Source organism: Sinohyriopsis cumingii, chromosome 2 (assembly GCF_028554795.1).
Source record: "Sinohyriopsis cumingii isolate HCF-2022 chromosome 2, ASM2855479v2, whole genome shotgun sequence".
NCBI lineage: Eukaryota > Metazoa > Mollusca > Bivalvia > Unionida > Unionidae > Sinohyriopsis > Sinohyriopsis cumingii.
In genome coordinates, this window is record NC_142962.1 from 44,145,703 (window position 1) to 44,172,912 (window position 27,210).

A 27,210-nucleotide genomic window follows, 5' to 3' on the forward strand; every position below is an offset into this window, starting at 1 on the left:
ATAACTGCAGACTAGCTCCTGAGAAGTTTCAGTGTGTGTTAATGAACTATAATGTCACAGTCATTCCGAGAATCCTAATGTCATTGGAATGTTGGTCCGAGTTTAGCTTGGAGAAATGCATGTAGGAAAGATATACTAAAATAATTGGTGGTCTTTTTCATTCAAGCATTTTTTTCGCAGACAAAATTACTGTGAATAACATAAAAGACATGTGGTAGCTACTATTCCGCTGTTTAAATCACAGTTTGCTTAATGCATTATTCCAGACCATTCCGAGTGAGCTAGAAGCTTATTTTACTGCGTGCGGAGAAAAACAAAGCATGCATGCAGCAACATCCATCAGTGTGAAAAAATCATGAAACTATGGTCTGACATTTGAGTTTGTTTTAACACGAGTATGTTTGAGTTCAAATAATATTGTTTGTAGAGTTTGTGATATGTGAGTTTTTATTGTAAAGGGCAATTCTTCACCAAGCATAAGCTATGCACAGAAGATTAATTCTTCATAATTCTGTAAATGATACTGCAATGCCAATAACGATTTTAGGCTTCATTTTCTTGCCAAGATATCACACCTAACATTTATGATCAAATATACCAAAGTTACGAAAACCCAAATAAGAACAGAATTCAGATAGACTACAAGTAAAGGCAGTTGTAATATTTTTGCCTGTAATTAACATGACTTTGAATTTGGCAATACTTCTTGCCTTGTGTTGTTCATTTAAGTATATGCAGTTCACTTGTCATTATATGCAGTCCGCTTTTTTTTATTTGCAGTCCTAACGCCATTTTGTATGCAGTGAATTGGTTATTATATGCAGTCCACTTATTTTTATTTGCAGTCCAAGCGCCATTTTGTATGCAGTGAATTAGTCATGATTGTTCATTTTATGTTGTGCACTTTTATATGCAGTATAATTTTCATTATGTGCTGTCCATTTTTCATTATGTGCTGTCCATTTTTCATTATTTATTATGTGCTGTCCATTTTTCATGATGTGCTGTGTAGAAGTCTTTATATGCAGTGCATTTGCCATTGTATGCAGTGTATAAGCCTTTATATGAAGTCTTTTTATCATTATATGCAGTCTAAAGGATAAAATAAGAAGGACCAAATTGGTGTAAGATGGGACTCTGGATATAGCCATTAGGGGAACCATATCTAATAGAGGTTTATTTATTTTGCTATATATTAATCAGTACAGAGTCAACTTAGACAACATTTGTCGTGCCCTCTTCATAATGTAAAAGGTGGACATATGAAAAAGTTGATAAGAAGCATACTCCCCAATTGTTTAATCAGAAGGGATGGGATTAACATCATTTCTCAGCAGGTCAATTAGGCTGTATATGACATCCAGTTATAATGGTGGAGGAAGACCCCAGATCTTTTTTTTCAGTCATAGAGAATCACCTGGGTTTGCACTGCATATGATGATAAATGGAATGCATATGAAGGCCTTTGCACTGCATGTAAAGGTGTTTGCACTGCATATAACTATAAATGGACTGCATATAATGGCAAATGGACTGCATATAAATGCCTTCTCACTGCATGTAAAGGTGTTTGTACTGCATACAATGGTAAATGGACTGCATATAAAAGCCTTTGCACTCCATGTAAAGATGTTTGCACTGCATATAATGATAAATGCATATAATGGTAAATGGACTGCATATAATGGCAAATGCACTACACATAAAGGTGTTTGCACTGCATATATTGATAAATGGACAGCATATAAAGGCATTAGCACTGCATATGATGAAAAATGGACTGCACATAATGACAACTGCACTATATATAAAGATGTTAATACTGCGTATAAAGATAAATGGACTGCATACAATGACATATACTTAAAATGAACAATATAAGACAGTCCTGGTTGCGTACAATACACTAGTAACACATGAATTTATGTATAATTGGATCCCAAGGCTGCTTAGTTGCCTAAAGCGCTTGCCTTCACTGGTCACTGCTATCCCACCTATGTCTGCTTAGGTTTGAGTCGTGGGCTAGGCCAGTGTGGATGTGTGAGAAGGCTTGCCAGTAGCTTTCTGTTAGACCAACAAGTTCTACTCCACTTTATTTCCGACATCACTGGTGGCGGAGACCAACTGTACAATTTGTGCTTGAGTGTCATTGTTTTGATCATGCAGATTATCAGGCTTGTCACGAGTAAATTCACTGAGTGTGACCTTTGTATGTGGACAGTAAAATCCCTCTTTGTTAGAGTAACATCATCTTTGTCCCAATCTTAAGTCAGGCCCTAGTGGTCTGGTCTTTGACACGGTTTCCGCGTGTGATTCGGTAGTTCTTCCAGGGTTTTCCCAGGTTCTTCTACCACCATTAATACTGGCAGCTATGTATAGTATATCATGCACTAAAAAATAAGTGTTAAACCCAAAAGCAACAACAACATACATACCTACATCAATGCAAGTTAAAGCGGAATCAATCAAAAGTGGTTGATGATAATTTGGGTTAACACATAATTCAACAATATAAAGTCTGACTTTTCTTGTAGTACATTTATGCTTGAATATATGGTCAAAGTAGCTAGTAGCTCTCCTATTAGAATAAAAGTATCAAGTGTCAACACAATGACTGAAGGTGAAAGTTTAAACCATCTTAATTGGAATACTGTACTTTTGGTTCTTGATCTTTTCTTGGATTGAAATAACAATCTTAAGAATTTAAAGTTTATGGACATGTCTAAATATTATCATCACAAATTTGTATACACTTAAAAAATGGTTGTTGTTCGCCAGAAAGTTTTTTATGTAACAGTTGTGCTTTGCAACTTACTAATATATAATTTTGCAGCTGGAAAAGGCAAGGTTGCATGGTTGTATTAGTGTCATTAATCCCTTGAACAGGCATTGTGAATTGGTATGAGCTATGGAATAAAAACCAAACCAGGGTATGATATTTGCAAAAACGCAGATTTTCTGCAGCAAAGTAATTAGAGTATATAATTTCATGCAGTTATAATTAATGACTTTGTGGGTGGTTGTTCTCTGTTTGGAGTGACTTTTTAGACTTGAAAGTTGAATGATTTCAAGGTCTGTTTAGCAGGGAACTAGAAACATCTTTGTGAAGTTCGTGGCCACAAGGTACAGTGTGATTGTCACCTTATGTCTGCATGGTTTAAGTTGTCCAAAGTCTTGTATTTCTTAAATATGGACAAAGTTTTTATCAGGGTTGCTTGCAGTGTGACCCCGCTACAGCACGCTCTGTTATAACACAAATTTGGATATTACATGGCCGTAGTGTGGCTACCGAAATTTTATATATCTGTTTTTTCTCTTATACGAGAAAAAAAACTTTCTTAAAAGTAGACAAAAACATAAAAATTGTATTATCAATTTGGGGAAGAGATTGCTCATGAATAATACAACATCGTGGCATGGCTCCTGAAATTTTATATATATTTTTCTTGTACACAAAATTTTTTTATAATTTTTTCTTCTTAAAAGTAGGGGAAAAAGTTTATCACATAGGGTTTTACCAAAATCGCAAACTGCGATTTCTTTTTTCCTTTTTGAAGGCAGAATATACCATCTGGTGGTTCTTTTTATTGGCAACATTGATGGCTGTTTAAACTTTTATATACAACCATTGGTTTGGAGTGGCGAAATTCAGAGGCCCATGAAAGGAAGCTGCAAACTGGATATAAAATGCACTGAAATTTATCTATTTTACATGAACAAATTCTTTGTCCATATTGACAAACCATCTTAAAAAGTGCATTATTGTATCATAATCTGCTTATGTTGACATCTAGCATGTATGTTGTCAGCTATCTGCTTTTTTTTGTTGTTGACGCCTCTGGTAGCAGAGATCAACCAAATGAGGCATTATCTCATAATCTGTCTTTCGTCGGATTTTTCAGCTGTTCACTAGTAATTAATATATTTGCATAGACTGACATTTGTATGTGGATGGTAAGTAAAAATCCTCTTCGTTCCACACAGAATTAAATCCTTCAGAACACTCCCATTTTCTGTAGTAATTCCAGTCATGAGACCAGAACACCAGTGTCTCTATTGGCTGTTGACCCTTTGTTAAATTTCTTACACATGGGTGGAAGGCAGCTTCACTCCCCTACCACAAATGTAAAAAAAATGAGAGAAAAAAACAACAAACATCTTACTTGTTGGTCTATTCAATAGGCAGGGAGGAAAAGTAACTAAAATTGACCAAATCCAAATGATGGCCACTTCCTTTTTTAAAATTGTATCCAGATAAAATAGTTTGCTGAAATTTCAAAGAAAACAGATTACCTTTAATGTACCAATTGTGATGAAAACGAACTAAGCAAATGGAGAAAAAAATCAGTCTCAGTCATGCAGTACAATTATTTGATGTTGCTGCCTCAATAAGAAACGGGCATTTGTTTGGTTCTCAAAAGCTGTCCTTTATCGGTGACTTCAATAATGCATGCACCCTTAAATTTTTATCTATTTCCAATGTGACTGGAACACATTTACTGTGCCATGAAAGTTTCCTTTTTGCAGGGAAAAAGTTTATGCTTACAAAGGCTACCAACGGTGGCTTAAAATGCAAACTAACTTTTGCTGACTTGGGACATACTGAAAAGTAAATGTGTTTCATGATTTGTTATGTGATTGTGCTATGTTTTTCCACTGAATTCAGACCTATATGACCTGTGACAAAATTATTGAATATTTTAAATGTGTGTGTGTGTGCATATTTTTGATGGAATTACTTGTGGATTCAGTGTATGTGATGAGATTCACGGGTGAGTACATGGTGTTGATACTCTTTTCATGCTATACATTAGACATGTATATATAAACATTATACACATATACATACCAGTCCATAGTTTCCCTAAATAAAGTAAAATATTATATATGCCTTCTCTGTTTTCACTACAGGTGTATTTCTCATTTAATATGCATCGATTTAAGATCTTAACTGTGCCAATGAAGCACATATTTTTACTGCCCACATTTATTACCTACACCCCACCCCTCCCCCTCAAATTTTTTAGGGTACATGCATTATTTTCTTCAGCAAACTGACCTTGCTGCATATAACACAGTTCAGTCTGTAATAAAGCCTGGTTCTATGGCTCCCAACTACTGTGTTATGGTGGGGTATATATATATATATATATATATATATATATATATATATATATATATATATATATATATACATACATACATACATACATACATACATATATATATATATATATATATATATATATATATATATATATATATATAATTAAATGCACGAGAGATGTTAAAACTTGGTGTGGAAAGATATTAAACATTACTTAACATTAACTGATTAACTGTATGTCAGTGTGGTCATATATGTGCATTTACTCAAATTATATATTTTTGTTCTAAAATTAAATACTAATATGATTTAATTGAAGTCTGTTTAATCAAGATTAATGGATACTCGGCATCTTAAACGTCAAAATTTTCCTGACAATTTTTTTTATTGCTATTGGCCTTTACAATGGTCACCAGGTACTGTATTGGGTCAAGGCAAGAGGATGTCAGATCTATCATAACAAATAACAGGGTTGTATAATTTTTTCAAAGACATGCATCTTTCATTGTCACATCACAGTGCATGACATTCAGTCGAGTTTGTACAGGATCATGCATTTAGGCTGACCTCATCCACATGTCCAAATACTTGAGGATGTTTCTCTAGCATGTATTCAAAGAAATATGGATGTATGAGGATCTAAAGAACGTGAGCAGTTGGCATTTAAAGGCATATGTAATCACATCATATAATATAAATAGTCTGTTTGGAATGCCTGTTTGTCGTGTTGTTGTTTTGGGTTTAACGCCATGATTTAGCACATGATAGGCTATAACAGTGGCCAGTATATCTGGTGGAGGAAGAACCTAGAAAATTCCTTGAAGAATCATTTATTTAGGACCAACTAGACACCATAGAAAAGATGGTCTGGTGAAAACCCCATGCTGATAAGACAATCATATCAGGAGTGGCAATAGCAAAATTTTCAATATGGCTGCTGTGACTGCCATACTTAGTGTCAGATCAGCACCTTTTTCATTCAGCATCCATACTGACTGAATCTGAACCCACATAGACAGAGGTGAAACGTCAGTGATCTGTAAAGATGAGTGCCACAGACCACTCTGCCACCAGGGTCCTCACACATGACTTTTACTGTAGAAAAGTTCACCAATACTGCTGTATTTCTTTCTTTTTTTTTTAGTCGAAAAATATTACTTTTTTCAGAGACTGAAAAATTATCTGCAAAAAAATATATTATTTTGGAGTACTGACAGTGTATGAAATAAAGGGTTCAGACCTAAACATTGTTTATGTAACACACGATGCTTGGCACTAACAGCACTGATGTTAAAAAGTAAACAATAGTGTTTTGTGTAATATTGCTTTCATCCAAATTACTATTTTTTAAAGTACTCACATATGTTATAAATTAATATGTGCTGATGTGTGTATGTGAGAGGGGTTAATGTTTAAATTTTTATATATATGCAGAGAGTGTATTTTTATAAAATATTTGTTGTTGTGGGCAAATTTACAAAGATGACACATGAAGTCAAATCAGCTTGTAACGTTACTTGTAATTTTAAATATTTGTTTCAGTGAATGTGTCTATGTACATACAAGAGAGAGAGAAGAGTTATATGGTGATTGTAATTATTATTGTTCATTTACCTGACCGTTGTGTTATTCCTTATGTAAAACACTATAAGGTCACTATTATGTTCCATTGTATTTAAAATCTGAATAAATAAATTGTTTGTATTGTAATTATGAGATCCATTGTCAGTAGGCCACATGGCTATGTAGATATATTATACATGCTAATTAAATACACTTTTACCTTTAGCTTGATCTTTTCCAGCAAATAATGGATTAAAGACCAGATATGCCTGAACAGCTCAAATTAGTGAGGCTTTATGTAGGGAAATGAGGCTACCCATGGGGTATTGATAATGTGTTTGACATGTCTATTAGCTCTAGGGAAATGAGGCTACCCATGGGGTGTTGATAATGTATTTGACATGGCTCTAGGACAGTATTAATGTACTGATACTTGTGCTAAAGCTATCTGAAGAAGAAAAAAAGTCAAATGAATTTAATATGACTATATTTTTATTATTCTTTGTTGTAAAACTAAAATGGCAATATTTTAGATCACTTTGGCAGACATGAATCTTCACAGTAGAACAATTTTGTATGAAAAATAAGATTTGACACAAAATACAGCTTTGTAATATGATGCACTTTATTATTATTTTTATAGCTTGATGGTGTACAAAAAATTAATGCATACAAAAAATAAAATGAAATATCTATACTCACTTAAAGTCACATCCATCTGTAAACTGCACAGACCCAGATCTGCTGTTGCATAACTTGTCAGCAGCTCTGGTCTCAGCAGTTTATTAGGACTAGTCAGTAGAACAAACAACACGGGCTCTGTCTGCGACTGCATTATGTTATTATAGATCTGGATGTATAAGAGAGTATAAACAGCAAGCCTTATTTGGCAGAGGCTGGATGATATGGTGATCTCTTATGGATACATATAAACAGCTAGAATGTCTCATATAGGGTGTTAGGAGATATCCGAAAATGGCATGAAGGTAACTTGGGAAGATGAAGGTAGGGGAAATATATTTCCCTTAATGATTTTAGTTGATTGTTGATGGGCATGTTTTCCTGTTTTTGTGGGAACATTAATAAGGAGAGCTTATGCAACACAAGTTTGTTACTGCTACTCCTACTAAAATACTTGTAGGATTGCTTGAAACTTTATCCACACATTTATCGCAAGGTCTAGTTTGTTCTATATGAAACTGGTGATGCTCATGCATTTAGTATGGTCATCACAGCAGCCATCTTGAAAATCTTGTTATACATTCTCCTGAACAGAAAGTCGAATCTGCATGAGCTTTTAACTCAAAGACTTGTTATGATGTCTGTATGATTGATGTTAAGTATGGCAGTCACAGCTGGCATGTTGAAAATTTTTGGGGTTTTATACTCAATATCAGCATGTGGTTTTTATTGGGCAATTCTTTACGGTGTCTAGTTAGTCCTGAATAATAAATGTGATGATCTGACCACAGCAGTGGCCTCATGAAAATCTTGTCACTGCTTCTAGATTGAAAAGTCATACTAACATTAGGTTTTTACCAGAAGACTTCTTATGATATCTAGTTCATATTTAATGAAAATGGTAGTAATCTGACATCCAGTATGGCTGCCACAATGGCAGGCATTGTGAAACTCTTGTTATAGCTGCTCCTCCTGAATGGAAAGTCATATTGACCAGAAGACTGATTATTTAGTGTATTTTGTTTTCTTGAGCACTGATTCTCCTTTTAGTTTCTTTTCAGGTGAAGTGTAGGCATAGTGTCATCTAACTGGAGACCATGGCCACTCGCCTTTGCAGAAACATCAGCAGTCTTTGCACTAAAAACAGACACAGATTTCTGTGTCCTATTCACAATGTCCTTGTTCAGCCAGCAGCATCCAGTGTTACAGTGTATGAAATTGACAGAAAGAGTGGTTATGACCCAAAGAGACAGAAACAACCTATTCCTACCATGATAAAGAAAGGAATTAAAATGATTTACACAGAAAGCCTGCGCTTTAAGCAGGAAGTGATTGAGAAATTTAGCTGTGATGGTTATTACATTAGTCATCATGGGGACTATGAATATTTTTGGAAGTTCAATGGTAAAGCAAGTCTAGACCCGTGGATTGTGACAGCAGACCAAGACCACAGTGAAGGGAGTAGCTCATGTAATCTCACTGTCAGTAAGAACAATAAAGCTCTTTTTCATGGATACCTGTCTACAGATGTCCCCAAGGATGGTATCATCAAAAGAGCTGGTTATGTGAACCTCAGATCACCATTCAATACGGTATGTTGAACATCATGACAGGAGTGACTACTAATTATGATTGTATTTTATGCCATTTAGTTAGAGATATCCCAACAGAAAAGTGTACATTGGAACCTGCCTTAATGACACTTCTGTGTAAATGACACATTTTGTTCTTAAAGTTTCTTGAATATTTCGGGTGTATGTAAAGGACAACAGTCCAAAAGGGATCAGAATTATATGGTCCCTTGAGTGTCCATTTCTGTGCAGCTTTTTTTGTATTTGATAATTTTTGTAAGAGTTGGGTAGAAATGAAATTTCACATCAATTTTAGTCACAATAAAAGACCTCAAATCAACTTCTTAGAAATATATGTACCAAAAATTGTGCACATAGGAAATGCTATTTATATATATAAAATACATGATTTGATGTGATCAATAAACTTGTTCAGAATCAGATCATGTTATCTGCTAAGCTTTTTTCATTCACTTAAGTTATGTTTAAACTGTATACAGTTGGAATATTTAGTCTGCTTTATTCTTAAGTCACCCTTAGACAAGTGACTGAATAATTTTTAGAGTATGGCTAAAATGTTTAGCTCACCTGGATGTTATTATGACCATGCATATGTCATGTATCATCCATGCATGTCATGTATTGTCCATGCATCTGCCATATATCATCCATTCATCTGCTATGTATCATCCATGGTCCACAGGTGGTTGTTACCACTTTGCAGGGCATAATTCTGCTGTGTATTTGATATATTTTTGGAACGTAGGCTAATATTGTGAAGATCTTGGACAAGTTCCCTATTAGGTGAGATCCATGCATTAATAAGGTTGTTATTGTTATAGGGTTTAACGCCATTTTTCAGCACAAGATAGGCCATATATGGCGGCCAGTATAACTGGTGGAGGAAGAACCCTGCAAAACCCAGGAAAGAACCACCGACCCACGAGAAGCTACTGGCAGGCTTTCCCACGTACCCACGCTAGCCGAGCCTTGGACTCGAACATACGCAGACAGAGGTGGCATTAATAAGGCATATTGTGTGAGATCCATGCATATTAAGAAGGCATACTGGGTGAGATCCATGCATATTAATAAGGCATATCGGGTGAGATCCATGCATATTAAGAAGGCATACTGGGTGAGATCCATGCATATTAATAATGCATATTGGGTGAGATCCATGTATATTATTAAAGCATATTGGATGAAATCCATGCATATTAATAAGGCATATTGGGTGAGACCATGCATATTAATAAGGCATATTGGGTGAGATCCATGCATATTAATAAGACAGTCTTGAACTAGTTTGGCTGAGCTTGTAACCTCTCGGGGGGCCATATTACTGCTCTGATTTTGATTAAACTTGGCATGTATGCTTATGTCATCAAACACTTGGACAGTGTCAGTATTGTTGTGTATTAAGGAAGTGATTGTATTAAGGAAGTGATCTTAATCTGATTGAAGAGCTTGTTACCAAAGGTCATTTTTCTGACCTGATTTTGATCACACTTGGAGTGTTTGCTTATAACATCAAGATCTTGGTTGAGTTCCATAATGAGTCAGATCTACAAATAGAAAACGTGATCTTGCATCTGATTGTCTGTGCTTTTTACTACCTTGTTTCTGTTTCAGTTGGGGGGCCTGAGTGGTCTAAAGCACTCTCCGTTATGGATCACTGCCATCTCACCTCTGTCTGCATGGGTTCAAGTCTCAGATTCGACTAATGTGGGCATGTGAGAAAGCTTGCCAGTAGCTTCTCGTGTGTCGTTGGTTCTTTCTGGGGGTTTTCCGGGTTCTTCCTCCACCATTAATACTGGCCGCCATGTATAGCCTATCGTGTGCTGAAAAATGGCGTTAAACCCTACTACAACAACAACAACAACTGTTTCAGTTGTGATCAAGTTCTTAGATGAGTTAGGATATGAGCAGCATATTAATGAGGTGATCTTGCCTCTGGTTGGCTTAGCTTGCTACTTTTTTATGGAGGCCATATTTCTGATCTGAGTTAAATCAAAGTTGTCATGTGTTCAAGCTTTTCGATGAGTTTGATAATGAGCAAGATCCATTCATACAATGAAACTGTCTTGCATTGGATTGACTTAGAATGTGACCTGAGAATATTTGCAAGCCAGTTTTAATGAAACTTGGTAAATAGGCTTGTATTAAGATCCTGTAGGATTGCAGTTATTTAAAAAAACACATATTACTGTAATGAGGTAATCTTTTCATCACTGGCGATTTTGGTACCGATCCAGTTTGAGCTATCTTATTAAAGAGGCTTCTATGTTCAAGATTTTGAATGGGTGTAGTTATGAGTAAGATCAATGCATTTTAACGATTTGGGTTTTTTTCTCTTTCTGGTTGGCTGCACTTCTTACCATGTATATGAGAAAGCTTTTGAATAACTTCCTGTAGGTCATTGGTTCTTCCTCGGGTTTTACTGGGTTCTTCCTCTACCAAATATCCAGGCAGCCAAGTATTGTATTAAACCGAGAAAGAAACAAAACTAAACCTAAATGAAAATGGTGCTGTTCAGACATCCAGTATGGCCACCACATAGCTATATTAAAAATCATGTATCTCCTTCTCCTAATTGAACGGTCATATCAACATTATGATTTCACTAAAAGACTTTTCATGTTACATGGTAGATGCTAAATGAAAATGGTGCCTATCAGAATCAAATATGGCAGCTATAATGTTATTTGTTACTGAAGAATACCTCCAATAGGCGATCTATACTATATCTACAAGATATCAGATCAGTTGTGAAGAGGAACAAGGCTGCCCTTAGAGTATTTTTCTGTTAGAACTGAAACCCAAGTGAAGGCATAACATAAAGCAGCTATTGGTGGTATTATGTTGTTGTTGTTGTTGTAGGGTTTAATGCTATTTTTCAGCACATGATAGGCTATTCATGGCAGCCAGTATTAATGGTGGAGGAAGAACCTGGCAAAAAGCCCGGAAAGAACCACTGACCCATGAGAAGCTACTGGCAAGCTTTCTCATATATCCACATTGATTGGTGGTATATCATTTCTAATCCAACTTGGAATGTTTGATTACTTTTACTGCCAAGAACATTTGAGAGATTGAAAGCTTAATAGATTAAGGCTAACACTATAGCAACCATCTTGACAAGCATCTTGTTTTTCCTTTTCATAAACTGAAAGGCATCTCAATATGTGGTTTTAATCAGAGGACTCTTTATGATGTCTATTTGGTCGTAAATAAAAATGGTGTGGATCTGACCTAAAAGATATCAGCCACCTTACAGACCTTGCTGTCACTATTCATAATAGGTCATAAATGCAAATGATGACAATCGTGTCTCAAATAGGGCTGCCACAATAGCCATCTTGAAAATCTTTGTTGTTATTCTTTGTAAATGGATAGTCATACTGTCATGGGTTTTACCAAAATTCTTCTAATGATGTGCAGATCTTACATCCAGTATGAGGTCAGCAAAATAATTTGGATAGAAAATCAGTCACAAAACAATCACACATAAAAACTGAACAAATTGATTACATTACAGAAACTCACTCTACTTGTTATGTGTGTCATGAAAGTACATTGATCTGTACATTGATAAAATATCATCCATGTGACAGAAAAGACAAAGGAAAAAAGAGATTTCCAAATTTTGGTCTGTGTTTACCGTGAAAGGGAGAGAATTTTCATCGAACTGATTTTTAGCATTTAACCTTTTCCATCAACTAAAGTATGCACATCAGATCAGTCCTTTCACACAAACTTTTTGCCATTTATACTCTTATATAAATAACACAAGCATTTCTAGTAACATTTTTATATCACTGCTGGATCTTAACACTTCGGAGATTATATATTGTTAGGAATATTGGATTCAGGTTTCCTCTAGATTCTGCCCGAAATTTCCTTGCTACTATTATTACACAGTTAAGATTATGATTACTCATGAACAATAAAATAGTTACTATATAAGTAGTTCACTCCATTGCATGAAAACTTTTGTACGATTTAGGATTCAGGGAACATTATTTTGACCTAATCTAAACAAATCATCTGCTAACGGAAACATATTAATTTCTGCTATAAAGTTGGCAAATACTATTGTCACATGTAACTTGATCCATGTCTGATAGAGATTCCACAAACATGAATTTCATTGACAGCATATTTGTTGTTGTGATTAATGTGCATGATGTCATTTTTGCCACTGTAATAGACTTTAAAATCAGCTTTTTATGAGACAGGGATTCTGCATGGTGCATGATGTCATTTTTGCCACTGTAATAGACTTTAAAATCAGCTTTTTACAAGATGGGGATTTTGCATGGTGCATGATGTCATTTTTGCCACTGTAATAGACTTTAAAATCAGCTTTTTACAAGATGGGGATTTTGCATGGTGCATGATGTCATTTTTGCCACTGTAATAGACTTTAAAAGCAGCATTTTACGAGATGGGGATTTTGCATGGTGCATGATGTCATTCTTGCCACTGTAATAGACTTTAAAATCAGCATTTTACGAGATGGGGATTCTGCATGGTGCGTGATGTCATTCTTGCCACTGTAATAGACTTTAAAATCAGCTCTTTACAAGATGGGGATTTTGCATGGTGCATGATGTCATTTTTGCCACTGTAATAGACTTTAAAATCAGCTTTTTACAAGATGGGGATTTTGCATGGTGCATGATGTCATTTTTGCCACTGTAATAGACTTTAAAAGAAGCATTTTACGAGATGGGGATTTTGCATGGTGCATGATGTCATTCTTGCCACTGTAATAGACTTTAAAATCAGCATTTTACGAGATGGGGATTCTGCATGGTGCGTGATGTCATTCTTGCCACTGTAATAGACTTTAAAATCAGCATTTTGAGATGGGGATTTTGCATGGTGCATGATGTCATTTTTGCCACTGTAATAGACTTTAAAATCAGCATTTTTCGAGATGGGGATTTTGCATGGTGCATGATGTCATTCTTGCCACTGTAATAGACTTTAAAATCAGCTTTACAGGAAAAGCAGAATGCACATTCATGGCTCTTAAAACTTTATTGTGATCACTGAAATTCCCGTTTTCAGCCACCATTGAATTCTCTGTGATATTTTGGCTGCTTGGAGTTTGATGTTTTGGCATTGGCACGCTGAAACATCTAACAAACTTTAAAAATTGAAGTCAAACTGACCCAGGTTTACACCACTTGAGTAATTTAACATCTATAATCCTGTCCAAACTCGAATTTTCATGCATTCCATATCAAGGACACATGTCTAAATACAGAAAATCAGCACACTACCCAGTACAAAAATCTCTCTCTCTCTGCATCATTTAACTAGATTATTGAATCTTGTGTGTATGCATTAAAATAATAATAATAATAATAATTTATTTAAGAAAGGTAGTTCAATTAGAATACAGACGTATCTAGTCTCTGTTGAGGCCCTCGTCTTTTCAAAATCTACATGCATCTTTCTTACTAACATGTGGGATAAAAAGTGAAGTCAAAACATTTTACAATTGATATAACAGTACATTACTCTGAACATAAACTGTCATTTTGAAACAAAAGACAGGTTAGCATGCACAAAGACAAAACAGTTGCATTAGAAACAGTAATTTTACAAAAAAGATAATGACATGTAGAAGTCAATCAGTATTTGAGATAATTTTATTTAAAACTTTAAACTGAAGTGCTCCAAAATATTTCATCAAAAATTGTTCATTGTTGGGTTTTTCAGATTTCAAGTGTCCATATGAGGTCAAGTGTAAAGGACTGTAATTGTTATCATTTCTCATAAATATTCAGGCATATTTGTGTGTGAATTTTATTTATTTTATCCAGCAAGTATTAATGTAATCCCTCTCTCTCACATTTGACTGGATTATTTAATTTTATCTTCAATCAGTGTTTGTGTGTGTGGTTTGTATTCATTCATTTTACTAGTCCCTCCCTCTCTCTCTACTTTGAATGGATTATTTAATTTTGTGATTGTCTGTGAGTAAATTCCATCATCTGCCTATATTGTTTATATATGTGATTTTTACTGACTTCATTTAGAATGAACTTTCTGAAACACAGTTGTTAGCATTCACTCATTAATACAGTTACTTTGCACTTTATTATGATCTGAATCTAACCACTTTTCTAATTAATTATTACTTCATAAGATGAAAATGGTGTGAAATTTGATAAGTCTATGTTGATTGTCAGGTATCTTATAAATTCATATTGTACATGTGTTGGTTATTACAGCATTTCTTCACTACATTAACTGTGAATGTTAATCCATCATTGGAACTTATTGATGTGTGAAAATAAACATATGAAAATACTCAATACTTTGCTGAAATTAGTGTCAGAATTTCATTACTGATCTTAAATTAATGTCTGAATGCTAATTACCAACCGCTCCAGTGGCCTAGTGGTTAGAGTGTCCGCCTCGGAAGTGGCAGTTCGTGGGTTTGATCCTTGGCCGAGTCATACCAAAGACTTACAGAAATGGTACTAACAGCTGCCTCGCTAGGCGCTCATCATTATTGTTGTTGTTGTTGTTGTGGGGTTTAACGCCATTTTTCAGCACGCGATAGGCTATACATGGCGGCCAGTATTAATGGTGGAGGAAGAACCTGGGAAAACGCCGGAAAGAACCACCGACCCACGAGAAGCTACTGCGCTCATCATTAAGAAGTTAGTGTTAGGACTGGTCAGCCTGGTGTCAGGATAATGTGACTGGGTAGGACATCATACTACATGTCTGCGGCATGATGCCCTAGTGCTAGACATCAATATAAACTGCCACACTGCAGACATCATAGCAATATGACTGAAAAATTGTTAAAGTTACATTAAAAATCCTAATCACACACACACACACACACACTCATTACTCACCTGAAATTAGTCTGAAATTACTCACTGCTCAGCTGAAATTAGTGTGAAAATGTGAAAATACTCTTTACTCAGCTGAAATTAGTGTGAAAATGGGAAAATACTCTTTATTCAGCTGAAATTAGTGTGGAAATGTGAAAATACTCTTTACTCAGCTGAAAATAGTGTGAAAAATGTGAAAATACTCTTTACTCAGCTGAAATTAGTGTGAAAATGGGAAAATACTGATTACTCAGCTGAAATTAGTGTGAAAATACGCATTACTCAGCTGAAATTAGTGTCTAAATATTTAGATTTGTATTGTAATACTCATGATTTTTAATATTATATTCAGTCAAGGTGTATGAAACAAACTATCTCTGCCATGCTGACCATTTTGCCAGCTTGTATGCATCTTGATATGTATGCATAGCATACATCCTACAGATAATCACCGCAGCTTGTTTTCATGCTGTATCTTGTCTGTCTGAACAAGATGGGTCCTCACTAAGATACTCTATTTTTCTTGACTTTAGTGTACATTTTTGTCTGTCTGGACAGAATGGGTCCTCACTTGGAGATACATTTTTCTTGACTTTAGTGTACATTTTTGTCTGTCTGAACAGAGTGGGTCCTCACATGGAGATACCTTTTCCTTGACTTTAGTGTATGTTTTTGTCTGTCTGAACAGAACAGGTCCTTGACTTTAGTGTAAATTTTTTATAAAATATTTATGATTATTCATCATTTATACAACAACAAAATCATCTAATGTCATTGTCTCAGTCTTATACTTATGGTAGTTAATGCAGATTTAAAGGACGTGGATAAAGGTACAGAGAGATACTGATCAAAAAATTGACATGACCTTCACAAAACAGATTTAGGACTTGACTTATAATCAAGTGTATATGGTACTTATAATCAAGTGTATATTGTACTTATAATCAAGTGTATATGGTACATACTTATAATCAAGTGTATATGGTACATACTTATAATCAAGTGTATATGGTACATACTTATAATCAAGTGTATATGGTACTTATAATCAAGTGTATATTGTACTTATAATCAAGTGTACATGGTACTTATAATCAAGTGTATATGGTACTTATAATCAAGTGTATATTGTACTTATAATCAAGTGTATATGGTACTTATAATCAAGTGTATATTGTCTTATAATCAAGTGTATATTGTACTTATAATCAAGTGTACATGGTACTTATAATCAAGTATATATGGTACTTATAATCAAATGTATGTGGTACATACTTATAATCAAGAGTATATGGTACTTATTTTGAATATTTTTTTTCTTTTTTTACAGAAGTCGTTCCACAGGATAGTGAGCTATGATTGGAGCAGGTACACACACTTGTACCTGAAGGTGCGTGGAGATGGACGGACATACATGGTGACACTAGCCATGAATCACTATTTTGACCTCTTGTGGAATGACCAGTACCAATTTCCACTACACACCAGGGGAGGGCCTTACTGGCAAATAACCAAAGTAAGGAAACCTAAAGAAAAATATCTCAGAAGTAATTATTGAGAATGATGTTGCATTGAATAGGGCTTTTGTCCCCTGAATTTTTTTTTTTAATATGCCTTTTGGCCCCTTTTAAATTGATAGGTTTTTTCCCACTAAGATCCAAATCAAATTTCATGTACATGTCATTTTTTAGACATGGTTTATTAATTGAGGATTACAAAATAAATTTCACCAAGATTTTGAATTGATGTTAAAAGGAAATTGAAACTTGTCCCCATGAATACATCAATATCTTGAATACCTTTTCATTAAGGATAATGTGAATGGATCTCTTTCCTCAATGTATATACCTATTTGATCTCCCTGTGAAGTACACATATCCACAAAATTAAAAATTATTTGCTAACTTGTCTATTGTCTGCAATTTTTGCTACTCTTTCTAAATGGATGATTATATCGGCATGGTCTTTTTTAATAAAAGATCTTAGAACATTTAGAAGATCCTAAATAAAAATGATGCCCATCTAACATGCAGCATGGCTGCTATGGCAACCCTCTTGAAAATCTTATTATATTACTCCTGAATGGTCTTTTAATAAATTTGAAGATTAGATTCATGAACACTGGTGAGGTTCCAGATTGTCTAACAGGAAATCCTCCCAGGAGTACCATACTACTATCATGTTACACCACAACTCCCTCAATAACTCGCGCCCTAATAACTCGTGAACCCACTTGTAACGCAGGGTCAGGCATGGATCCCATTTTTGTGACCAAAAAATACCAAACATCTGATCCCTATTTGTTGAACTTGAAGAAAACTGTAATCAAAATTGGTAACGGAAACTTTGATATATTGCTCGTTTTATCATCCAAAACAGTTGTTGTTGTTGGGTTTAACACCATTTTTCAGCACACAATAGGCTATGCATGGCAGCCAGTATTAATGGTGGAGGAAGAACCCGGGAAGAACCACCTACCCACAAGAAATTACTGCCAAGCTTTCTCACATACCCACATTGGCCGATACCTAGACTCAAACCCACGCAGACAGAGGTGAGATGGCAGTGATCCATAATGAAGAGCGCTTTAGACCACTCAGCCACTCGAGGCCCCTCGAAAACGGTAGATGGGACCTAGAAATTGTAATCAACATTAGGAAATATCAACTTTAAAAAAAAGTCATAATGTTTTTTTACATTTTCTTTCCAAACACTATAATTAACGCTATTCGAGGAAATTTTTATAAATGAAAATGTCACTTACACCTATTGGAGGCAGTACTTATAAAAAAAAAACAATTAAATAATTTTTTTATAAGTTGAAATTTGTGTACTAGTTTTGTTTTTTTTAGTTCGTTTTAAATGTAATAATCATAAATGCAATGTGTCCTCTTGTAATTAATTGTAAAATGTGTCAATCTACCGTAACAACTATGTTCACGAGCGTTTCACTGAGAACCTAATTAAGTGCTGACCGTGTTTTCATATCAGACTAGCAGAAGCATCTGTTGTATTATTGCACTAAATAAAAAGCAGGCCTCCTTTTCTATTATCATGTTAAATTACATCTTTTGAATCAAATAAAGGAGGTGGAATAAATAAAAAATTTAAAAGGCATACAAATCCTACATGCTTAAGAACCAGCGGTCCCGGTCGTATGTTGTGTAACTCATTTCAGTTCATTAATTGAACACTTATAAATGTTATTGTGTATGTAATCTAATTAAACAAACTTAAATTAACCTACTCAATCATAGCTGATTAAACATAGCAAGGCAACCTAGCAAAATGAGTACTTCCTAAAATAAAAGCTTTGTTTCACAGATACGGACCTTTGTGGGTAAAACGAGTTTCAGAGAATTCCAGAATTGGCGGTTAGAGATATCCTCAAGGATGAGAAGTTTCAAAAGTTACTTGCAGTGAAATCACAGCTTCGATATTTTACTAATTGAGCAAATCAAAAGATGAGTTTCAACATACACAATTGTCTCACGAAATGTAGCGGTTTTTTTTGTTGTTGATGAAAAGGAATCTTGATAGTCTAGTTCCATACTTTGTAAACTCCTTGTTTTGCAAAATATGCTTATGGAGGCACTCACCAGTTATTAGGCACTTTTGAGAGAGTGCATTTGTAAGGTGATGTCATTTGTATTTAAAACATGCACAATTGAGAGAATGTTGGCATACCTCTATGCTACATTAATATAATGTGGATGATATTTTTTTGGATATTGTACTTTTGGAAATTGTACATGATCTAAGCACACTGCTAACTAAAATGACTGTTCCCTTGTACAAAAAAAATCAGCCTGAATTAGTCTAAAGTACACTATCTGTAGTAGCTATTAAAATAGGGAAAATTAATTTTGCCAGACTAGACAGTCCAGCTTCTGAAAGTGCAATTAATGAATTACCAAATATATAAAATGTAAAAAAAAGTTATCTGCTCTTTTTTTATACAATTTACCTCTGAGGTTCAGGAAGTGAAAATGACAAAGCAGAGCTAGCATTTTTTTTAAAGGTACACATCTGGAGTAAGGCCAAGCTGTATACTCTATAATCCATATTACACCCATCAATCACACACCAAAATAAAGGGAATTAAAGGGTCTTTGAACTATACCTAAGATCTACAAGGTCTTTTTTAAATAGCCAGTATAACCAGTGAGGAAAGCCAGGGAAATTCTTTTTCTTTTAAAAGTCTAACCCTCCTTATGCAAAATACAAAACAGTTACTGTAGAGCGCCACCTATACAACACTCATGGAACTAGACTAGTCAACAACACAAAAAGCCGTGACGTAATACACTGATGTATTCACCTATGCATGTTGGTTGTTGAAATCAGTTTTGGAATCATATTATCGATCATTCAGAATGTTGGACATTTTGAAAATAAATGTAATTTACACATAATAATGAACAACTTTATGAGAAAAAGTGCTTTACTGACAATTATTCTCAACACGATTATAAAACAAAGATCAAATCATTAAACAGCCCAGCCCCCCCCCCCCCATTCCACAGTTCTTTGGATGTCTAGCGGATTTTTGGAGGTCCCTTGGTAGCTCGTGTCCTCGCTTACAATGCAGTCTGTTTTTGGACCCTGTTGTGCACAACTTGTCGAGGGAGAGGTGTACTAATGAACAATAACACCATAATTCATTGGAATTGTTGAGCTATACAGGCAAATATTGATTAAATAAGTCTTTGTTTTGGAAAGAACATAAATCTATAGCATTATATATTCAGGAAACATTCCGAACAGATAACAGTAAGATTGGTGTTAACATTGTAAAGCATGACAAGCACTTTCAGCAAATGTTGAGAGGGTCACCAATGGAGTTCCCCTCAATAGTAAAACTCCCCACGGCCAAATTTCACTCTGAAATTTAACTACATACCACCACACACCTCAGTAAACCAGAATAAACTTGCCAACCTAATAGAATAACTGCTTATACTGTTTATACTGTTGGGTAGCTTGCATGGAACAGTTAAGGATATCAAGAGAGAATGCATGGAACAGTTAGGGATATCAAGAGAGAATGCATGGAACAGTTAGGGATATCAAGAGAGGATGCATTGAATAAATTAGGGATATCAAGAGAGAATGCATGGAACAATTATGGATATCTAGCAAGAATACATGGAACAAATTAGGGATATCAAGAGAGACTGCATGGAACAAATAGGGATATCAAGAGAGACTGTATGGAACAATTAGGGATATCAAGAGAGAATGCATGGAGATCCTACAACTCCAGACTGAAATCTTATTCATCCATCAATAAAACATGAAGCACAAAAAAGTAGCTGCAAGGGTAATAGCAGCTGTGTAGAACACTTGAAAAAACTCTGGAGGAATTGAAATCTCTGAACCTAAGATCTTTGAAATGTTGAGGAACATAACAAACCATTTACTCACAGTAAATGAAATGCTTCTAAGAACCCAATGTAGGATCAGATAAACAAGTTACCAATTACATCCAATGGTTTACCTGATAAAGCACAGAACATCCCCTTGACTATTTTTTTAAATTATGGAATTTGATAGATCTTCCACCACAATCTGATTTGTCATTTTCTCTGACTAGCTAACATCACTATATGCTTTTAAAAATGTAAGATCATATCATCCTATAGTACTCCAAATGAAACACGTAAGGCTTCTCACAGAGGGGAAAATGAAACACGTAGTCAGGATGGTATAAGAGGGAATGAAAGGGACAATAAAGCTGTCCAAGCAGTTTTTTCTTCGCTGGTCTATTTCTGATTGAAACATACTCTGATTATACGACTATAAATTGTACATAAATAAACATCTCACGAACAGTTGGCAAATGAATTAAAATGCAGGAACTGCTAATAAGCTCCACAACCTCAAACCTATGCTTAGTGGATGGCAGCCCACATACAGACAGACTCAAGCACTGAGATGGAGTTGTACTATATAAGTAACACAGACAGATCCAAGCACTTAGATGTAAGTAATACATACAGATCCCTGGACCAAGATGGAGTTGTTCTGTGTAACTTTCACATAGGAAACACTTATCAGATTTCATCTTCCTTTTTGAAGAGTGAACATCAGTCAATGTGTTGCATACCAATCACAAAGAGACAGATCCTGATAAGTTATATTGATTTTTAACAATTGAGACAGAAAAAATATATTGATGTCAATTTCCTACAGAACATTGCCAAGAAGATTCTGAATTACTTTGGAGATTTATATAAAAAAAAGTATGCATATTTACCATTTAAACATAAAGTTTTATTTATTAAATACTTTAGTATACCTCATTGCATATTATACTTTTACATTTTATATTTAGTGTGTCTGTTCATTTGTTACCAGTTTTGTTTGTGCATGTTTGTTTCAATTCTTCATGATCAACAATTACCAAACTTTGTGGAATCCAGTTCATTTTGGTTCATAAAGTCATGGTCACTGTAGATGAGACAGAAAAAAATTATTTCCATAAATGCTGGGCCAAACTTTGTGGATGGCTTTTACTTAACAATAAGGAAAAATCCTATTGGTTTTGTGGTCAAAAGGTCAAGGTGACTGACCAAAAGAGGATAAACATTTTCTGCACAATATTGATTCTGTGTCACAGATTTGGACAAAACTTTATGTACTTCAGTCTTCGTTGTGTTGATTTTAAGGCCGAAACTTGTGCAAGCATCAGAGAACTTGTCAGCGTTGAATTGCATGTCAGCTTCAGAGCCAGTGTTGAGGGTGCGGTCACCAGCAAAAAATAAGTCTCTGATGATATATGTTATAACCTAAGTGTTCACTATCTGATACTGCTTCCCACGTCACCACCTCTGAAGGCATCAGTGAGAATGGCTAGGAACTCTAGACTGAAAAGTGTTGGAGTCAGTCCACAACCTTGCTCGACTCCATTCAAGAGAGGAAACGGCTCAGATGTCTCGCCATTGCCCCAGACTCCAGCTTCCATGCCATCATGGAATTGCTGCACCATGGTGATACATTTCTTTGAGCATCCATACATGGCCATGATCTTCCACAGGCTTTCCCTACTAACAGTGTTAAAGACCTTGGTTAGTTTGACATAGGTGGAGAAGAGGTCAGCATTCTGCTCCTGTCTCTTCTCTTGCAACTGCCTAGCAGTGAACACATGTTGATGGTTCCATGCTCCCTCCAGAATCCACATTTTGGTCAGAGTCTTTGGTCAAAGTGTAATATGAGAAGGGTGAGGAGAATTCTGGTAAGGCTCTTGCCTGCAATGGAGAGCAAAGAAACGCCTTGATGTTTGTCACAGGCCTGATGATTTCCTTTGCACATATACAGGTGTATAACAGTAGTGTCCTTGAAGTCCTGTGGAATCATTTATTTTTGCCACATGTGCTGAAACAACTGATGGCACTTATGAGTCTGAGCCAGCAGCCTTGCTGCCAGAGAGGAGATGTATTGCTTTCTGGGTCTCTGACAGGGTTTATGTGTCATCCAGTGTTTCACTGACTGGCACTTGGGGCAGACGATCAATGGCTTAATCACTGATGGATGTTGGGCAGTTCAGGATGTAGTTGAAGTGCTCAGCCTACCTTTTGAGGATCTTATCTTTGTCAGTAATTAGTGTGTTCCCATCCACACTGAGGAGAGGGGATGGTCATAAAGATCATATCATGCTTGTCAGCATAGCTTTTGATCTCATCTGCTTTGCTACTCAGCCAAGAGTCCAGCATTAGCCAGAGTTTCTGTTAAACAGTCCTTTGGAGGTTATTGAAGGCATCTTTCTTTGAGATGGACTTTGGATCATTTATGTTCGTTTTTTGGAGGCGATGAATTTCAGCCAACAATTGCTTGATGTCATTGCAATTCTCATCAAGCCAGTCCTTGTGCTTTCTGGATGATGGCTCTATGATCTATATAGTGGTGTTGTAGACACCCAGGCTGCCTCCACATTCTGGGTGTCCAGAGGGTTGGATTGAAGACAGTTTTCTAGAGTGCTGACAGTTTTATGGGAGTTAGAGTTCTTCAGCCTGGTTATGTTCAGCCATTTTGGAATCTTCTTGCCATGCAGGCGTCTCTTAGGTTAGATACGGATGTTTAGCTTGGAGACTACAAGACAGTGATCAGTCCAACATTCTGCACCACAGATGGAATTGGTCACATGTACATACAGCCTATCAGATAGTGATATGCCATTGCTTTGATCAGGGATGCATCTGTGTCATTCTATTGCATGTAGGGGGCAGGAGACAGTGTTGGTGATGAGCAGTTCATGCTCTGTGCAGGTCCAAAACAATAGAAGACCATTGCTGTTGCAGTAGCTGATGCCATACTTTCCAATGACCCCTTTCCAAGAGATGTTTTCAGAGCCAACACTTGCATTGAGGTCTCCAAGGTTGATGAGCTTGTTAGATTTGGGAACAGAGGTTGTGATAGAATGGAATTCATAATAAATTTTGTACTTCTTCCTGATTAGTCATGGTTGGATCATAGGTACAGACAATCTTGACATGCTTTCTTCCATTCAGCATGGGGAGTTTCATGGCCATGAACCTGTTATTCACACCTTTTGGAAGTCCAGCTAGCTTGCAAACAAACACTGACTTCACTGCAGAGCCAACTCTAGCCTCACATTGCTCCTCACTTCCTCTTCTGCTTCAAAACAATTGTAACCAGCGCCCCTTTCACAAAGTTCAGTCTCTCCTCAAATCAGGGCAGTTCTCCTCTGAGGTCTGTCAGCATAATTTCTGTTAAAAAATAATGCCATTCGTCATATTCTTTGTAGTGTTTCCACCACTGATGTAGGGCACCTGCCAGCCACAGTTAGCTGGCTAAGGAAAGATGGAGTAGGCAATTTTTAGGGTACCTTTTTTAGCCCCTTCCTCATGCCATGGAGGTGAGTAGTGTGCAGCCTAAAATGAAAAGGGCTGCTCAGTCACTCACGAGGCTGCTGAACTCCACTGCTGCTCTGTGTCAGTGAAGAATGACCATGTGGCCTGAGCTGCCTCTGTGCGAATCTGTGGCTACAACTGTCAGTGTACCCATACCTGCCACTTCGTCACTCTTCTGTCTCCACTGGATTTTGGGGATAATGACTTTAAACCAAATCATTGTGCAAGTCAATAAGAAAATAATGCTTTCTACATAGCACATTTAGCTCATAATCAAATATGACTAAAGGTCAAGGTCACTGAGACCAGTTTTCAGTAATCTGCAGAGTCAACAATACCCTATTAGTGTCTCCATAGAGGGGTAATTTGAACACTGGGCAGATGTGAAATGTTCTTTTAACAGCTCTGTAGTTTCCTATAAACCACTTCTTTTGAAAGATTGAGGTTAATAACCCCAGTATCATACAACCATCGAGAACTCAGATGAAGTTTTGTGAATTTTTTTAATATCAAAATAACAAGCTTGAGTTCAGTACAGATTATAAATTGCATTTTCATTCCTGCCAACCCAGATAAAAATATTACACAATTGAACAACATGTTACAGTTGACAGTCTATTCCAGTTAATCAGCATTTTAAGTTAAGTTATGATAGTTACACAAATACCTTTTGCAAACCATTTTTTTTGCATTTAGGTCAGGTGTTTTAATTGATAAAGGTGTCAGCTAATTTTTGTTTGTGGTGGTGGGTTCTTTTAAAGAAGATGAATCTTTATTTTTGAAAACAAAAATGTATACCCCCTCCTCCATGACAGTGTCATTATGTAACAGTCACTCTGGCATTTGACAGAAGGAAAGTTATAAACAAGAAAGGTGAATAAAATGAGATTTTGTTTGTAGATTGATATAGAAAATCCCAGATCTTAATCTTCCTTTCTATTTCATCAACTTAAAAAGCATACACAACTTTCAGTTTTGCAAACATTAGTATCAGTTTTGATTTGTGTTCATACAACACTGCTGACTGTAATAAAGAAGTTAAACTAAATGTAGAATAAACTTAACAGTTGTAATGCCAACAAAATATGTCATATTTCTTTTGCCTGCCTCAAATTTTTTGTGCTAAATTGAGTTTACACGGTATTGTCAAAAAAAGTTTTAAAATGTGTAAATACAACACAACTGTGAAATAGCTGTAATGGTCTGATAATGAAATTCAGATATGAGTACTATGTTTAGCCAATTTTATGGTTTCCTTTTATTGTGCTAACAAGCTTTAGTATATCCCACAAGATTGAGAACAAAAACATCCCTTTTGTATTGAAACTGGGTGTCAGACTGAGTAAAAATTAATTTTGGTATAAAAAATGGGGTCCAGGTTAAAATTTTGGGGGTCTCTGATGAACAAATGAGGGTAAACAGATACACTGAGGATTTTTTTTCCACTAAAGAAATTTAAATATCAGATATGGTCTAGTTTGGCTCAATAGGTTTTTTAGCTGTCCTGCTGACAGCAAATAGAAAGACAATACAAAATTAATATGTACATGGTATTTCATCTTTGTTACCATTTGGAATCATCTTTAACTTCTCTTTTTCAGATACCATTTTCCAAGTTCTTCCTAACCCATAAGGGCAGAATACAAGACAAACAGAGCCAAATTCCCCAGAACAACATAAGGTTCCTATCCATTACCCTGGGTGACAACATTGATGGGCCCTTCAGTCTGGAGATAGACTATATTGGCCTTGTACTGGATACAAACCATGATGAAGAATTTGCTTATGAGATGTATCAGGCAGAACCATCTCACATAGGATTTTAATTCACTGCATCACAGACTTTTAATGATTTTATTTATTCCTTAATAAATCAAGAAATCAATATACTACTTAATCACAGATAAATAAACATTATTTTATTGTTGAAAGATTGTGATAAAAAATTATTAAAGTTTAAAATGATGAAATTCTTACTTATGGTGAAGAAATGGCTCTCACTGTTGAATACCTGTATTAATATTGAATGGAGATGTATCTCAAAGTTCAAGATAAAAATTTTATGCAAATTTTTCTCTCAGGGTTTGGAACTAATTGTGTTTTTTTTAAATTTAAATTTGATGGAATATTTTGTGACCACTGCAAAACACAAAACTTGTTCTATGTGACTGAGTCTTAATTAAATTGTCAAAATGTTAATCGTGTTTTGATTGTGTAAAATGGTTTAGTGGCCATGACTAGTTGAGGGTTGAATGTGTAAAATGGTTTAGTGGCCATGACTAGTTGAGGGTTGAATGTGTAAAATGGTTTAGTGGTCATGACTAGTTGAGGGTTGAATGTGTAGAATGGTTTAGTGGCCATGCCTAGTTGAGGGTTGAATGTGTAGAATGGTTTAGTGGCCATGCCTAGTTGAGGGTTGAATGTGTAAAATGGTTTAGTGGCCATGACTAGTTGAGGGTTGAATGTGTAAAATGGTTTAGTGGTCAAGACTAGTTGAGGGTTGAATGTGTAAAATGGTTTAGTGGCCATGCCTAGTTGAGGGTTGA

At 35.6% G+C, this 27,210-nt stretch overlaps 1 protein-coding gene across 5 annotated transcripts; it reads left to right on the forward strand.

The window, feature by feature from the left end:
• Positions 1-276: 276 nt before the first annotated feature.
• LOC149804739 (complex I intermediate-associated protein 30, mitochondrial-like) lies at positions 277-26,863 on the forward strand. 5 transcript variants are annotated; one of them, XM_089943722.1, is made up of 4 exons: positions 277-395; positions 8,413-8,943; positions 17,122-17,307; positions 26,266-26,863. In XM_089943722.1, exons 2-4 carry the CDS (start codon positions 8,449-8,451, stop codon positions 26,488-26,490), a joined length of 906 nt encoding a protein of 301 aa, XP_089799848.1. In that variant the 5' UTR covers positions 277-395; positions 8,413-8,448; the 3' UTR covers positions 26,491-26,863. The 5 variants fall into 5 exon arrangements, with proteins under 5 accessions (XP_089799848.1, XP_089799861.1, XP_089799844.1 ...); XM_089943735.1 differs by having other exon boundaries at positions 284-395; positions 8,402-8,943; XM_089943718.1 differs by having other exon boundaries at positions 286-439.
• The last annotated feature ends 347 nt before the right edge of the window (positions 26,864-27,210 follow it).